Source organism: Mugil cephalus, chromosome 11, assembly GCF_022458985.1.
Source record: "Mugil cephalus isolate CIBA_MC_2020 chromosome 11, CIBA_Mcephalus_1.1, whole genome shotgun sequence".
NCBI lineage: Eukaryota > Metazoa > Chordata > Actinopteri > Mugiliformes > Mugilidae > Mugil > Mugil cephalus.
In genome coordinates, this window is record NC_061780.1 from 6,456,155 (window position 1) to 6,473,122 (window position 16,968).

At 39.9% G+C, this 16,968-nt stretch overlaps 3 protein-coding genes across 3 annotated transcripts; 2 read left to right on the forward strand and 1 right to left on the reverse strand.

Annotated features, from left to right (window-relative positions):
- Window positions 1-63: 63 nt before the first annotated feature.
- trim35-28 (tripartite motif containing 35-28) lies at window positions 64-4,058 on the reverse strand. Its single transcript, XM_047598802.1, has 6 exons — window positions 3,355-4,058; window positions 2,733-2,828; window positions 2,087-2,317; window positions 1,966-1,988; window positions 1,756-1,874; window positions 64-1,575 (listed from the first exon to the last, which is right to left on the reverse strand). The coding sequence occupies exons 1-6, from the start codon at window positions 3,775-3,777 to the stop codon at window positions 1,040-1,042; spliced, it is 1,428 nt and encodes a 475-aa protein (XP_047454758.1). The 5' UTR covers window positions 3,778-4,058; the 3' UTR covers window positions 64-1,039.
- Window positions 2,336-9,047, forward strand: LOC125016355 (C-X-C chemokine receptor type 3-like). Its single transcript, XM_047598805.1, has 4 exons — window positions 2,336-2,685; window positions 6,169-6,247; window positions 7,107-7,526; window positions 7,624-9,047. Exons 3-4 carry the CDS (start codon window positions 7,125-7,127, stop codon window positions 8,320-8,322), a joined length of 1,101 nt encoding a protein of 366 aa, XP_047454761.1. The 5' UTR covers window positions 2,336-2,685; window positions 6,169-6,247; window positions 7,107-7,124; the 3' UTR covers window positions 8,323-9,047.
- Window positions 9,048-10,075: 1,028 nt separating this feature from the next.
- Window positions 10,076-12,543, forward strand: LOC125016354 (C-X-C chemokine receptor type 3-like). The gene is made up of 3 exons (XM_047598804.1): window positions 10,076-10,302; window positions 11,144-11,563; window positions 11,661-12,543. Exons 2-3 carry the CDS (start codon window positions 11,162-11,164, stop codon window positions 12,360-12,362), a joined length of 1,104 nt encoding a protein of 367 aa, XP_047454760.1. The 5' UTR covers window positions 10,076-10,302; window positions 11,144-11,161; the 3' UTR covers window positions 12,363-12,543.
- The last annotated feature ends 4,425 nt before the right edge of the window (window positions 12,544-16,968 follow it).

Below are 16,968 nucleotides of genomic sequence, written 5' to 3' on the forward strand. Positions count from 1 at the left end.
AAGTTCATAAATTTCAGTAATTACGTTTGAGTATTCAGTTGATCCTAATTACAAACAGACAAATTTGATTTTAGAATATTTTATTGAAGAAGAGTCAGAATATTCTGTTTTCACACACCATACAGATTGACATCAGTGGTAACAATAATAAATTGCCAAAGCTAAGTCCTGCTGAGTGTGACTACTTCCTGGCAACACTTTGTATAGTGACTGATAAACAAGATTGCAATTCATCTATCCAAACCAATGAGCCACAACAGATCCGGCTGAAAACACCATCATATAAAAGTAATTAAACAACTAATTAAAACAGATTTTCAAGCACAGAAGTAGTTGATTTCTTTGATTCTTAATGAAAATAAAGTAAATCCAAATGTATCCACACACAAAAAACCACCCCCCTGCACACACACACTCATTAAGAACTGAATCTGTGTTTCCCTAAGCCAACTTTACTTCACCATTGATAAAGCGTGGGGTTTAACCCTTTCCTGGTCTGTGCAACAGTCCAATTCAGTTTCCTTCGGGCAAGAACGCAAAATCTAAACATTATCTCCAGTATCTTATGCCGACCCCAAGAAACTCAATGTCACGCTTTGATCATGTCTCGTTTTTAGAAATTTCCTGTATTTTAACACTGTTGACAAAACTCGAGAGAGACCAAACTACACCGACTTTCTTCCCTGGCTGTCTTCACGTTTCATGTTGGGTTTAAACAATTAACTCCAGAAGATGCTCTTCAAACACGCAAGACTGTTTTTATTTTTAAGGTCAGCTCGATTATTTTCATGCACAGCTGTGTTATTATGTATGCTTTTTCTCATGTTCCTTGAAATGTGTTTTCTCACTCTAATGTTTCATCTAACGTCATTAGCAGATTTCTACATCAACTTTGCAGTTCGTCCTGTTTTTATTGGTAAGGTGAGCTAAATGTGCCCTGTTTTTTTTTTTTTTTTTTTTATTTGAAAATATTTTTCACTGTCACTTTCAATCAAACACCTTCGTGTCAAAAACCATCTGTCTGCAGCATTTTAGCGTTTCATGATGTGTGTATAGCCATTTTTCCTGGAACCAGAACCATAGGTGTACTATGAAGCCCAGGGCCAAAAATAGGAAATATCCTCTCATTAAACTTGTGTGACAATGTGACCAGGTGCTTTGCCGTTCCCCCATCCCAAAAGGACACTTCTCCTTTCTCGATATTCAGCTTGATGCGAATCTTTTCAGGAGGCGGATGCAACTGCAGCTCCATACGGTCACTAGTCAGGGCGGTATACACCCCTTTGCTCAGTCCTATAGACCACACACCACGGTTTGTTGAGACAGTGAACTTCTTTTTACGGGCCACTGACTCATTGCATACCCCCACAATCCACTTTGGATTGTCACCGACATCGACATCCCATCTGTGTTTCCCGGAGGTGTAGCCTTCGGCACCCAAGATAAAGACACAGGGGTCAAAGCGCTCTGGGTTATCAGGGACAGTCAGCCGCTCTGAACTTTCCTTCATACTGGTCAGATCAGGACTCAGCGACAGCCACGGAGAGGCCGAGTTTGGGTCCAGCAACACTGGATCTGCAAACACAGGAAGAAATTAGATACTAAATGAGTCATTTATCTTCTTACAACATTTATTAAATGTACAAACAGTCCTTAAGACACACATCATTTCAGGCTTATGGCTAGAATTGTGTTAAAAGTGTACATTTACACATTTACAAACTATTCCAAACTTCCACCATGTAATTCACTCACAATATTTGACTTGGGCCTGCATTTTCTTCCATATCTTGAAGCTCAAACCGCCAACATGTTCGCCCATGTTCAAAAGACCATCGTAAGGAATGCAAGGCTCCTCCTTAGCCCACTGGGCTCTACAGCAGAGATGGTGTTATGTTAAGTTAAAAGGAGATGTTTATATATGAACAAAAAATACCAGAATTGGAAAGAGATGCAGTGACTTACTTTTTTTTTAAATTGTAGAAATTCTTAAACATAAAAAACAGGGGACAAGGTTAGTTCAAGTTTTTAAAAGCCAGATGAACACAAGAGACGAAATGAGGTGAACAGGCCAGTCCTCTCTTACTTGCACTAGGGGCAGATCCTCATTGCCCATCTCTTTCTTCAGTGTCTCAATGAGCTTGTTCAGAGCAATGATGTCTTTTTCTGTGTCTTTTATCATCTCCGCTATGGCGGCAGTCTTCTCCTGCTCCTCCGTGGCCAGCGCTTGCAGACGCAGATTTTCTTCTGTGACCAGCGCCTCGCGGAGTCTCTCAAACTCAGCCTTGATCAGTTTTTCTGCTTCCCCAGCCTGATTCTGAGCCACAGAAAATAGTGCACATATACACATGAAACAGAATATGCACCTGTTATATGCTGCATATGTGTTATGTTTGCTGTACATGTTTTTGCACTGTTGAGTCTTATTGTTTGTGTAACATGCATGCACTGTACAACCATCTCACTTTAAATGAACTACTTCCTTATATCGAGCAACTGCTCTTCTTTTTTTTAGTAATGTAATCTTGAGAGTCAATATCAGGGACAAATATCTTAATGGCCTTTTTTTAATGTCTTTTTTACAGAAGTAAAAGATCAAGATCAGGTATGGCTCCAGGTTTCCTGCTGGAACTGGGTGAAGATGGAAGGTGTCTGAGTGCAATGGACAAGCTTTGCAGCTTGTGTGTAAGCAACTAAATTTATTATCGAACGTAGATGAACAGTAACTTTACCTTGATGTATGTCACTGAATTGTTGAATTTCCGTGTCATTTTCTTGTACGTTTCCACTTTCTTTTCAAAGATCTTGACTTTGTAGCTGAGCTCCCTCTGTAAAAGCACAGCATCACCAAGAGACAGTTTAGGCAAGTGGCCAGTAAGTAAGCCAAAAAAAAAAAAGCAAGGACTCTGGACTGTATTTTGGAACAAATGAGGGAAAGAGAAAATGAAGCACAATATTCATTTCAAATGTCGTTCCAGTCTTTGAGCCAGGTATGGGGCTTATTTGTATGCTATTTTCATCCCATCCTTCCTGTGTGCTGTGTGGTCTGGGTGCATTTCCATTTCTTTGGAAACAACAAACACGCGGCGAAATGAACTTGTTTTTAGTATGGTATAGAAATGAGACTAGTGCGGGGTGAAACAGGAGTGAAGAAATGAGAACATATAGAAGACCTAAAACAGAGATGAGGCAAAACTGGCACATAGGGAACATCGAACATATGATCGGAAATATGTTTAATACAATAATATGGACGTATTCGATATAGGTGGACTTTGTGTTACATCTTTCAAACTTTGATTTCTTTCTGTCAGAACTTCCTTAACTGGTATGAAGCTGGGCAGGGCGCTTTACCTTACATATCGACACTCCCTCCTTCAGGGAAAACAGCCGGTGCGTACTGTGGAGAGTGACGCATTCCACGCACAAAGGCTCCTCGTCCTTCTCACAGTACAGCTCCAGAGGCCTCAGGTGCAAGTTACAGTTTCCCTCGCTGCGGCGAATCGGGTTCGGCCGCAGGTTTGTCTGTTTAAGAAAACTGTCGCAGGCGCTGCTGAGCGCACGGTTGGAGATGGCCTGCTCTTCCTGAAACGCCTCCCTGCAGACGGGACAGGTTTTATTGAACTGGAAACTTCTCTGCAGACACTCCCGACAGAAACTGTGGGTACAGGGGAGCAGAACGGGGTCCCGGAAGATGCCCTGACACACAGGGCATGTCAGGTCCTGCTGGAGAGGTAGCTGCTCATCGGACATGTCCTCGTCCATGCTGTCAGCCATGACTTCACGGGCCTTCTTCAGTTAACTTTCGTTTCCAACCGCACCATAAAACCGACAGATACAGGCAGCCACGCACACGTTCACCTGGCTCTCCGCGATATGTCACCGCCTCGCGTCTTTTCCTACACAAACAACTAATACTGAAATGGTTTTCTGGACAAACCAACAACTTAAGAGCCGGAAGCTACACTCTCACAGCCCGCAATAAGTTATGATACGTCGCCGTTCCTTTTCCGTGTTTGTGATGACGCATGAACTTGATCTGTTTTTACAACACTGCCCTCTAAAGGATCTGGCGCGTGTAACAGGTCAGGGCTTGGAGACGGCCATACACCGATCAGCCATAACATTATGACCACTGACAGGAGAAGTAAATAACATTGAGTGTTTTGGGAATAACTCAAAAACATGAAGGGCAGCACAGGGTGTTGACCTGACCTCCAAACTGTCTAGATCCCAAACTGATCAAGTATCTGTGGGATTATCCACAGAGGCCCCTCCCTTAGGACCTAAAGTCCCCAGTTAACAACATTCTGTTGCCAGACACCACAGGACACCCTCAGAAGGGTTCATTTCATGGGCTATTCCGCTGCTCGTGTCAATTACAGTTTTTTTCCCCGAGCACCATTCAGGGAGCGACCGGTGCGAGTAATTCCAACAGATGGCGCCAAGAGCCACTGTGCAAACCTGTACGGTCGCCATTGCATATATGAGGCGACCAGTGTGTCTTTTACCCAGTCAGAGGGAAAATGCTTAAACAAGAGAGATTCACATTAGTCGAGGCATGCGTGGTAGAAGAATCATTGCAACAATACTACTTTATACACTAAACAAAATAATGCAGGTGAGAATGACCACATCTTAATTTGTCTACACACATACATATCTACTGCCACTGACTCCATGGAGAAGCATCACAAAGTGATCTGATTCTGTCACTTTTTACACATTTTATTTTGTATGTGACTTTTAATTGGATAAATGGCCATTATGACCATTACACTGAAACTGTGAAAAACACCAGCACAGAAATCTCATTTACAGAAAGCACTTTGATGATGTGGTTCTCCACACTGTACAACTTGTATAGGTGCAGTCATTAAGATTGGGGGGAGAACCTAAGGAGTGGCAAACTGAATTGACTGACTGACAAAAATCAAGTCCCAGTCCAAGAAACTATCTGTAACTCTCTTAGCAAAGGCACAAAGCCACATGTAAATATTTTGTGTTCCCTGGAGCATTCTTACTTCCCTAATGAGATGGTATGAGCTGAAACCACAAACCAGAAGTTGAAATATCCTCCACTGAGACAAGAGAGCTGGCTGTAAGAATGGCTGTACAGGCTGTACAGCTGAACAGGACTACAGTGCTGAATATCTGACCTGTAGAGTTCTAAGCTACATCTGCTGCCGTGGCCTCATCAACAGGCCCAGTCTTTATGGTCTGGAGTGCTGTGTATCAGACCTGTGGAGCTCCATAAACTACATCTGCCCCAGTCATCATGGCCTCCTCCAGCTGTCCACTCCTACCTAGATAAACAATTCACCAACCTGCCCATGATTCCTGTTATACTTGCAAACTGTCTCACAGATCATAAGCTATGTGTTATATTACTAGATCCTACATGTTTCCTTCAGCTTGATGTATGTATCTATGACAGAAGTTTGTTTATCTTGTTTCTCCTGTTCTTCTTTTCTCTCTATCTTCTCTCTCCCGCCCGGCTGGCCTTTGGCAGATGGGTCCCTCCATATGAGCTGGGTTCTGCTCAAGGTTTCTTCCTGTTAAAAGGGAGGTTTTCCTTGCCACCGTCGCCCCCAGGCTTGCTCTGGAGGTTGCAGGCTGGTTTCTATGAAGCGTTTTGAGACGATTTGTATTGTTATTGGCGCTATATAAATAAAACTGAATTGAATTGAATTGAATAAGTCAGGCCTTTATAGTGGGGCTATAAGGCCACCTGAAAACAGACATGGATTTGCCAGACACCATTTAAAGTACTTTAAGAGCACAAGCATATCAATTACTCTGCCCCAAAGAGACCAAAATGACAAAAGCTGAAGAGTTGAACTCCCTGAACACAAGGCTTAACACACCAGCAGTACCTCCTGATCACATAAAACAGTGTTTTCAGATTCAGCACATGTAAATTCCAGCGTGCTCACATTAATATGTGTTCAAGACAAATTTTCATCTTTACATTGGCGTAAACTGCTTGTATTAACATGAGCTTGGAATGTCAAGGGTATTTGGTATCCCAAATATTTTCTTCTAAACTCCTTCTAAATAAAAAGTAAAAGAGAAACAGAAAAAAAACATGAAACTCTGCCTTGAAGTTCCTCATTGTGACTCTTGATAGTTTCTTGTAATACATAATGTCATGTGATTTCTCTTTAGGCTTCATCTGTTCTAGTTCCAGGTGCTTTTCTTCACTGTGGAGCTTTGAGAACTACAGTATCAGAGGATTACAATTTTGGTAAGTTATTATTTTCCATCATATTTTTCAGATGTTTAAATATAAATATGTTTACTTGTTCATTCATTTTGCTGTTTATTATAATACAAACTGTGAGACCACAGCATGTTAAACCGTGATGTGGTTTCATTTTGATGCTTTTTCATTTCAATTGTGCCATTCAGTAAAATGTTGCTACGTGTTGTGAAGGACAAGGCAATGAGACGATAATTCAGATACATCCGAACAGTTTGTGACAGCAGATGTTTGGACCATTTACCTGGACAACAGCATTTAATATAATATTAATTTCAGTTGCAGTATTTGTGTCTCGTGATTCCTAAGTTATGAAAGCTGTGCACATGCTTGGGCATCAATTTCTCTTCAGCTAGCTCAAAAAAAGGAAAGGTAACATAAACAGTAACATAACTGAAAAGACCATGCTTTATTCAAACATAAACTGTGATCATGTTAATTGTTGGTACAGAGTCATACAGTTAATGAAACACCACAAACCTGTCAAAAGCAAACTGTCATATCACACTCAAACGAACCAGACGTGGTGGTATTTCACCTAGGTTTTATATTTCAGATATCACAAGAAAAAATTTTTTTTTACTTTCTCCTTTTCTCTATCAAACATCTCATTTCAGAAGACATTTACTGATTAATGCAAATAACTGTCACTAGTAGGTTCTTTTACAAATCAGACCTATACTAAACTAAACTGAGACGTTTACTACATTCTTTGCAAAAAAATCACTTAAATCAAAACGGTTCAAGCTTTGACTTGACAGTGATTTAAAATGCATCACCATGTTTGAATAGACAGGGCAAATGCTCAGACCATATAATGTGCAGATTTCTTCTGTTTGTGCAGAGTTGACCAGCGTGCATCATGGGGGATGAAAGTATTAAACTGAGTAAAGATGACCTATCGTTGTTTGACGGCTTTGATGACCTGTACGAAGACAACATCACCGATTATGACTATAATGATTCATGCTGTGAGCGGGGTGACGTCTGCGACCTTCATGAGAATACAGCTTTTGGAGCAGTGTTCATACCTATTCTGTATTCTGTGGTGTTTATTGTGGGTTTCCTGGGGAACGGAGCGCTGCTGGGTGTTCTGGTTAAGAGCAGGAAGAGCTGGAATGTAACAGACACCTTCATCCTCCACCTGGGTGTGGCAGACATCCTGCTGTTGTTGACGCTGCCCCTCTGGGCTGCACAGGCTGCCCAGAGTGAAGGATGGACATTTGGTACACCTCTCTGCAAGATCACTGGAGCTGTTTTCACGGTAAATATAGTGCACCAGGAAGTTACCTTCACCATACAAAGGTCCATACTGAAAAAAAGTTCTCACTTGTGTTTCGTTAAATCCTTTGTTCCCTCAGATTAATTTCTACTGCGGGATCTTTCTCCTGGCCTGCATCAGTTTGGAACGCTACCTGTCCGTCATCCATGCTTCCCAGATGTACTCCAACAGGAACTCCAAGGTTGTTCATATCAGCTGTGTGGCTGTGTGGGTCTTCTCCATGATCCTCTCAATCCCTGACTGGATCTTTTTAGATGCTGTAATGGATGACAGACGAAACAGAACAGAGTGTGTTCGCAACTATTTCCAGTTTAACAGCGAGACAGTAGATGACTGGCAACTGGCATCACGACTGCTCTACCACATTGTGGGATTCCTGCTGCCCTCAGTTGTCCTGATCTTCTGCTACTCCTGCATTTTGTGGCGGTTGCACTGCGGCGCCCAGGGTCTCCAAAAGCAGAGAGCTTTCAGGGTCATTGTTGCGGTGATAGTGGTTTTCTTTCTCTGCTGGACACCATACAACATCACACTGGTGGCAGACACAATTTATTATCGGAGGAGCAATGAAATATGTGTCAGTTCATCTCTGGAGAAAGCCATTATAGTGACCACTTTAATAGGTTTCCTCCACTGCAGCCTCAACCCCATCCTGTATGCTTTCATGGGCGTGAAGTTCCGTCTTCAGCTCTTGGACATAATGAGAACTCGTGGCTGGACAGTGAAGAAAAATGCCAGAGTTCAGCTTGACAGGACGCATGTGAAGAGCACCACATTTTAATAAGTTTGGCTACCCAGTTCAATTCAGTTTTATTTCTACATCTTCAACAGCAGTCCAAATTCTCTCATGATGCTTTACTGAACCCAGAGCCTGAAACTCTCAGAGTGGGCACAAAATTCCTGTTTAACGGGAAGAATCCTTGAGGTGTGCTCAAAGGTAGAGAGACAGCAAAGAAGAGAAACAAGTCATTGAAATCATAAATGCATCTGAATAAAGAATACACTCAGCATATACATGATACAAGGAGAGTATTAGTTGATGCATGATCATGAAAGGTCTTTGGTCATGGTCAAACTGGATGAGGCGAAACGCTTACTGGACGTACATTATGTTAATACAGTTACTATTATAAGAATAAAGCACAAAGGAGACTATGACATTCACTAGCAGCACATGAATGTGTGCACATGTGTAGAGTATAGAAGTTAAGTCATGTTAAAAGTGGGGCATTTTCCACTCTCTCAGTTTAATATTAGTGAAAGGCTTAAATCTATGTTGTTATGTAAATATATTCATTTGGCCAAACTGTACAACTGTACAATCTATCATATACACCAAACAATGTAAGATTGTGAAGTGTTAAAATACTGCGTGTAACCCAAAGCACCAATCTCTTTGTTTCGTTTTGTGGGAAATTTTACAAATTCAATAAATCTGTGTTCACTGTTGTATTTTACAACATAAGGACAGAACTTTAGGAATTAAAAGTGATACGTTTTATTTTATTTTGTCTACCGTCTTGCTCTTTAAGCCCTTCCATTGACGTATTTTCAAGGTTTCAGTTGCACTTTTCAAGTGGTATTGTTATGTTGTCATGTGTTTGCTGGGAAGACATGCACAGAGACAAGAAAAAAAAAACATCTTCCTGTTTAAAAGTTAGTTAAGCAATTCAGATACAGACTCTAAACAATACAAAAACAGGTGGCACAGAAAGGTTCTTGATGCTGTTTTGAAACTTTTTGAAACAAGCCGTATACCGTAGTGTTTTTTTTTTCATTCTGTGTTAATATAAAACCTCAATTTTAAAGTATTCTTTTAAAGAAAAGAAAAGTAAAAGAAGAACATCATCATGTTTTACAGTAACACAATACAAAAGTCCCCCTTGAAACTCTCTTCCTGTTAACACTTCACATATCTCAATGTGTGGTGCCAGTCATATAGTTCACACAACATAGGTTTGTCAAGTACTCTTTTAGAGCTTTTAAAATAGTGTGTTTTATGGGAAATGTTACATATTCAGTAAATCATTATTCAGCAAAGGCACAATAATTATTAGTGCAGCAGGACAAATTAAGAACATCATTAAGAACAGAATTTTAGAAACTAACACATACCTGAAAACCACACAAGGCTTAACACACCAACAGAACCTCCTGATCACATAAAACAGTGTTTTCAGATTCAGTCCGTGTAAATTCATAGAAATCAGTTCCAGCGTGCTCACACAAATGTGTGTTTAATACAAATTTGTATCTTTATACTGGGGTGAAGCGCTTGAATTAACACAAGCTTGGGAAGTCACAGGTATTTAGTTTAACTAAAATTTAACAACTGTAAAAAAAATAAATAAATAAAAATAAAAGATTTAAACTAGTAATTTAATTTCTGCATTACCTTTAAGAGACAGCCCAGACACTGGATTTGTTAAACAATATGATTTGGAAAATAAAAATGGTTTTGACGCTATATACATTTTTATACAATGTATATGCACATATAAACCTGCATTCCTAAGTATTTTCTTCTAAAGAAGAGACATTAAAAGAGAAACAAAAAGAGTTTTACAATTATTTTGTGTCAAGTTTCCCCTGATAGAAAGAAACCTTGCCTTGAAGTTCCTCATTGTCACTCTCGAAAGTTTCTTGTAATGCATAACGGCATGTGATTTCTCTTTAGGCTTCGTCTTGTGTTGGTGTGTTCCATATGCTTTTCTTCACTGTGGAGCTTTGAGAACTACAATATCAGAGGATCGTAATTTTAGTAAGTTATTATTTTCCATCATATTTTTCAGATGTTTAAATATAAGTATGTTTACTTGTTCATTCATTTTGCTGTTTATTATAATACAAACTGTGAGGCCACAACATGTTAAACCGTGATGTGGTTTCATTTTGATGCTTTTTCATTTCAATTGTGCCATTCAGTAAAATGTTGCTACGTGTTGTAAAGGACAAGGCAATGAGACGATAATTCAGATACATTCAACCGTTGTGTGACAGCAGACATTGTAATATGATGTTAAATTGCAGTTGCAGTATTTATGTCTCATTACACTCTTAACTTATGAAAGCTGTGAATATACATGCTTGTGCATCAATTTCTCTTCAGCTAGCTTGGTAAAAAAAAAAAAAAAAAAAGGAAAAGAAAAGACCATATTTTACTCAAACATAAACTGTGATCATGTTAATTGTTGGTACAGAGTCATACAGTTAATGAAACACCACAAACCTGACAAAAGTAACTGTCATATCACACTCAAACAAACCAGACGTGGTGGTATTTCACCTAGGTTTTATATTTCAGATATTACAAGAAAATTATTTTTTTTACCTTCCCTTTGAAATATATCATAGGTGTATCAAACATCTCCCTTCAGAAGACATTTACTGATTAATGCAAATAACTGTCACTAGTAGGTTCTTTTACAAATCAGACCTATACTAAACTAAACTGAGATGTTTACTACATTCTTTGCAAAATTCACTTAAATCAAAACGGTTCAAGCTTTGACTTGACAGTGATTTAAAATGCATCACCATGTTTGAATAGACAGGGCAAATGCTCAGACCATATAATGTGCAGATTTCTTCTGTTTGTGCAGAGTTGACCAGCGTGCATCATGGGGGGTGAGAGTATGAAACTGAGTAACGGCAACCTATCGTTGTTTGACGGCTTTGATGACCTGTACAACGACAACATCTCCGATTATGACTATAATGACTCATGCTGTGAGGAGCGTGACTTCTGTGAAATCAGTGATACTATGAATTTTGGGGCAGTGTTCATACCTATTCTGTATTCTGTGGTGTTTATTGTGGGTTTCCTGGGGAACGGAGCGCTGGTGGGTGTTCTGGTTAAGAGCAGGAGGAGCTGGAATGTAACAGACACCTTCATCCTCCACCTGGGTGTGGCAGACATCCTGCTGTTGTTGACGCTGCCCCTCTGGGCTGCACAGGCTGCCCAGAGTGAAGGATGGACATTTGGTACACCTCTCTGCAAGATCACTGGAGCTGTTTTCACGGTAAATATTGTGCACCAGGAAGATACCTTCACCATACAAAGGTCCATACTGAAAAAAAGTTCTCACTTGTGTTTTGTTAAATTCTTTGTTCCCTCAGATTAATTTCTACTGCGGGATCTTTCTCCTGGCCTGCATCAGTTTGGAACGCTACCTGTCCGTCATCCATGCTTCCCAGATGTACTCCAACAGGAACTCCAAGGTTGTTCATATCAGCTGTGTGGCTGTGTGGGTCTTCTCCATGATCCTCTCAATCCCTGACTGGATCTTTTTAGATGCTGTAACGGATGACAGACGAAACAGAATAGAGTGTGTTCGCAACTATTTCCAGTTTAACAACCAGACAGTAAGTGACTGGCGACTGGCATCACGAACGCTCTACCACATTGTGGGATTCCTGCTGCCCTCAGTTGTCCTGATCTTCTGCTACTCCTGCATTTGGCGGCGGTTGCGCTGTGGCATCCAGGGTCTCCGAAAGCAGAGAGCTTTCAGGGTCATTGTTGCGGTGGTAGTGGTTTTCTTTCTCTGCTGGACACCATACAACATCACACTCATGGTGGACACAATTTATTCACACAGGAGCAATGAAACATGTGGAATTGGTTCATCTCTGGAGAAAGCCATTATAGTGACCACTTCAATAGGCTTCCTCCACTGCAGCCTCAACCCCATCCTGTATGCTTTCATGGGCGTGAAGTTCCGTCTTCAGCTCTTAGACATAATGAGAACTCGTGGCTGGACAGTGAAGAAAAATGCCAGAGTTCAGCTTGACAGGACGCATGTGAAGAGCACCACATTTTAATAAGTTTGGCTTCCCAGTTCAATTCAGTTTTATTTCTACATCTTCAACAGCAGTCCAAATTCTCTCATGATGCTTTACTGAACCCAGAGCCTGAAACTCCCAGAGTGGGCACAAAATTCCTGTTTAACGGGAAGAATCCTTGAGGTGTGCTCAAAGGTAGAGAGACAGCAAAGAAGAGAAACAAGTCATTGAAATCATAAATGCATCTGAATAAAGAATACACTCAGCATATACATGATACAAGGAGAGTATTAGTTGATGCATGATCTTAAGGTCTTTGGTCATGGTCAAACTGGATGAGGCGAAACGCTTACTGGACGTACATTATGTTAATACAGTTACTATTATAAGAATAAAGCACAAAGGAGACTATGACATTCACTAGCAGCACATGAATGTGTATCTATCTATCGAATTAATCATTTAATCTGATTTCACTCTTCATTTATATTCGTGATCAATCTATCTATCTATTAATATATTTATCTGCAAATGTACAATCTAACTATCATATATTCTAAACAATGAAGATGTAGTATATAAAATACATTTGTCAAATCAATCTATTTGTCCGTTAAGTGGGAAATTTTACAAATTCCATAAATCTGTGTTCAGTGTTGTATTTTACAACATAAGGACAGAACTTTAGGAATTAAAAGTTATACGTTTTATTTTATTTTGTCTACCATCTTGCTCCTTAAGCCCTTCCATTGACGTATTTTCAAGGTTTCAGTTGCACTTTTCAAGTGGTATTTGTGGTATTGTTGTTTTGTCAGGTGCTTGCAGCACAGAGACAAAAAAAATGTTCCTGTTTAAAAGTTAGTTAAGTCATCACAATACATTATTCTTCTAAAGAGAAGAAAGGTAACTAAAGTCCCCCTTGCAACAGTCTTCCTGTTTGTTCCTCATTGCAAACTACCACTTCACACATCTTAATGTGTGGTGCACTGGTGCCATGTGATGTTCTTTCTATTTTTTTTTTTTTTGTGGGTGGGGTGGGGGACTTCCTCTGTGGTGGCTCTAGATGCATTAATTGGTCATGCATCTTATTTCTGTTGTGTAGCCTTCTGCACTACAGCATCAGACAATTACGGTTTGGTTTGCTTATTATTCTCTACACCTATCATGCACATGTGATTCTTATTCCTTATTGCATTGACTAAGGACAGTCAATGCAAAAAAGGTCAGATGACTCATTCAAGTCTTTCAGTATGACTACATGACTCATCGTCGCTGATTGCGCATTTCTCCAAATCTCTGAAACAAGAATGTGGAATGTGGAGAGTACCAACCCACCCAAACCCTTAGAGGGACTGCACGCACCAAGGTTATCAAGGTTTCCATACCCCATGACATTACCAAAGCACAATATGGTGAATACATTTAGTTATAACTTATAGTCTGAAACACAGTTGAGATGTGCTCCAAACAAACAACTAGAACAAAACAAACAAGGCAAACTAACAGGAAGTGATATGGTCGGGAGATTGCTTATGTGTGATTGTTCATCCATCAAGTGTCAATAACTAATTGGTACTCCTACACTTAAGAGGACTGCATCCTTAAATTTAAGTTATTTTAAACTCTCTATTTACTATGTCACTTACACTTTACTGAAACAAACTCAGACACTTCATTCTTCTGAGTTTTTGTGCTTTGCTGCTGTACTGTCTTAGGTTTTGTAGGCGTCTATACTGGTCCTGTAGTTTAAGTTTGTCAATACTTACACACATATTTTCATGAATTCATTTCTGCGCCTAAACAGCATCCTTCAGAATGACAAAGTCTCAGGCATTGCATGGACGGTATCACTGACTGAATTCAGTCAGTTCAGTTCTCAAACCACCGTTCTGTGGCAAATCGATGCAAATTCATCCAACAGATGGTGCCACAGAGTCACTGTGTGACAAGCGTGTCTATTGCCTGCTGGGATAAAAAACAATAAAACACAACACATTCAAAAGTTATAATGACATTGTGTGTGACTGATGTATGTCTTTGTGTGTGTGTGTCTTTAGAAGTAGCTGTATTCTTTTAAAACAGGAACCAAAACAACTCAGCTAGGAATAGACACATCTACCCATACGTACACTCTTGACTGCAAGCAGTTGCATCAGAAACAAATCAGTTCCATTCACATTTTGCACACTTTATGGTGTGATTTGAAACATAAAAATGCATTTTTTTTTTTTACCCTCAGTTACCCTCGGTAATTCAAGCTGACACAATAAAAAACACCCAACTGAAATCTCAATTACAATAGTATTGAGACACTTTGGTGTGGCTCTCTAGACTCTACAAATTAACTGAGAGACAAACTGGACAGAGAGAGACAGGAGTCTCCAGACTTAGCAAAAGCTTAAACCCATATCTACAGCTTTCCCTTGTGTATACTTACCTTCCAAATGAAATGTAAGGTGTTTGAAACGACTTTTCAGAACTTCTGAGACACGTGGACCTGCTGGTTTAGTCTGGCATTTATGGTAGAGCTACATGAAAGTCACGTAGCATTGTGTTCGTCAGACTTAAAGATCAGATGTATCACCTATGAGTACCATCCCTACAGTGAAGCACGGGGGTGGCAGCGTTGTGTTATAGGGATGCTTCCTATGTGCTGTTTATACCTTTGCGGTAATTTGACGCCTTAGCATCAGACTGTACACAGACCCTATGTAGACTGTAACAAAATTCTTGCTGTTCCCTCTTCTTCGTCTTCACAGCGTTGCATTAGAATCTTTCAGAAACCTTTCATCGTACCTCAAAAGACACTGATGTTGAAATACCTGTGATCTCACGTCAGCAAAAATCTGTCATATCAATCTAAGCTATTCAAACGTTTTACTAGGAAACTGACATATCAAAACGATTTCAGCTGTGGGCGATTCTCAGAAGCTGCCATAACTGCAGATTACCACTAGATGTCACTGGTAGTTACTGTCTTCGAGTCTTTGAAACTTCGAATCTTTTATAGTACAATCAGGAAGAAGTCGCAAACGCTTTACAAGGCTTTAGTTGTTCATCTGTACTGTAGCCTAACGTGCGCCTCCTCAGAAATGTAACTACGCATCCTGGCAACGCAGACTGCAAGAGCTGTGATTGGTCTGCTTGGTAGTAGCGTGTTTTCACTTTGGATCAATATAGATAGAACATATCGAGGAAAGATTAACTGAGGATGTTTGGAGATACCAAAATTTGTATGACTCACCTTCCGTGAAATTTCAGTAAGTTTCAGTAGCCACTGTTGAAAGTGAAGCTGGAAGTAGAAATAAAAATTAACCGGACTGCCAAAAAAGACAGGTATAAACGGCTCACATCGGCGTAGGCTACGTGCATAGGTTACGCAGTCTATGTTACGCAGTTCTTTCAAATGGGCCTTTAGTACTGATGTGAGGATGATTTTGGCTAAATATGGAGAGGTCTTTGAAGAAACCTGCTCCAGAGAGCAGAGAGCCGAGACTGGGTTGGTGATGGCTCGTGGTCCACAAAAATGGACACAGGAAAATGCTCAACACTGCTGTTCAGTGACCCAGTCAAAGCCCAGAAATCATTTGCACAGAGATTTCAGCCCCTCCCACTAAATGTGATCAACAATCTGTCAGGAAGAATGTGATAAATTACAAATAGGTAGAAAAGTGCCACATCAACATAAGGCCATACAATGGGAAATATGAGAAATGTTGGTATATATTTCTTCAAATTTCATATATTATTACTATTTATTATCATTTTATGTGTTAAAATAGTGAGCAAAATGGAAAAATAAGGAAATGCTGTTCATCCAAACACAGACATTCTTTCTTACATTTTCTATGTTGAGCCGATATATTAGAGATAAATTTCCAGCAGGTTTCCAAAATTACTCCATCGTATTTAGGCACAGCGCATTTTATTTTAATTACGGCAGGTTCTCTCCCCGCCTACAGACAACGTTCATGGCAGATACTTTCAGACTGCCAAGTGCAACTAACGCAGCAACATCCCATATTACTAAGTGTAGTTTCTTTATTCGCTTTTGAATAGATGCTAAGTCGGTGTAGATACATATATTATACATATCGGTCTCCCTTCTCTGTCCTGACTCATTGAATCAAATGTCACAATAAGCACCTGCCAAATATATTTTGTATGCCCTCAAATGGGGTTTTACGGCAGGTACAGTTATAAAATTTCATATGCGGGTGTATCAAATTACATGGCAGATGTGTCACAAACAAAGTAGGCTGAAATGTCAACTTTCACAAATGGTATGCACACTCCAGGTAGTCTTCAGTTTGTTTCTGTGTGCCGTACCCCATGGAAATGTTATGAATGATTTAAGCAATTTATAAAGAAATGATCAATGACATAATTATCAATAGTGCAAAATATAATCGCAGATACATGTCATGTCCAGTTCAGAGTTTGTGTTGACACTACAAACAAGTTCATGGCACGTGATAAAAAGCTCAACTTAGGGCTTCCATCCGTTAATAATGACACCTGAAACAACCAGGCCTTCCTGTGCTAGGGCACACATATTACAGTGCAACAACCATAGTGCCCCACTAATGTATAATGTGGTGAAGACTTACTTTCGTTTAAAACCAACAGCAGCTGAAGGTTCAAA

Excerpts from the sequence above, each read along its gene's own strand:
- trim35-28 (XM_047598802.1), bottom strand. The coding sequence starts at position 3,777 with ATGGCTGACAGCATGGACGAGGACATGTCCGATGAGCAGCTACCTCTC. Across the intron at positions 2,318-2,732 it reads ATTCAGTGACATACATCAAG|AATCAGGCTGGGGAAGCAGA; the intron begins GTAAAGTTACTG and ends TCTGTGGCTCAG. Across the intron at positions 1,989-2,086 it reads AGGATCTGCCCCTAGTGCAA|AATTTCTACAATTTAAAAAA; the intron begins GTAAGAGAGGAC and ends TTTATGTTTAAG.
- LOC125016355 (XM_047598805.1), top strand. The coding sequence starts at position 7,125 with ATGGGGGATGAAAGTATTAAACTGAGTAAAGATGACCTATCGTTGTTT. Across the intron at positions 7,527-7,623 it reads TCACTGGAGCTGTTTTCACG|ATTAATTTCTACTGCGGGAT; the intron begins GTAAATATAGTG and ends TTGTTCCCTCAG.
- LOC125016354 (XM_047598804.1), top strand. The coding sequence starts at position 11,162 with ATGGGGGGTGAGAGTATGAAACTGAGTAACGGCAACCTATCGTTGTTT. Across the intron at positions 11,564-11,660 it reads TCACTGGAGCTGTTTTCACG|ATTAATTTCTACTGCGGGAT; the intron begins GTAAATATTGTG and ends TTGTTCCCTCAG.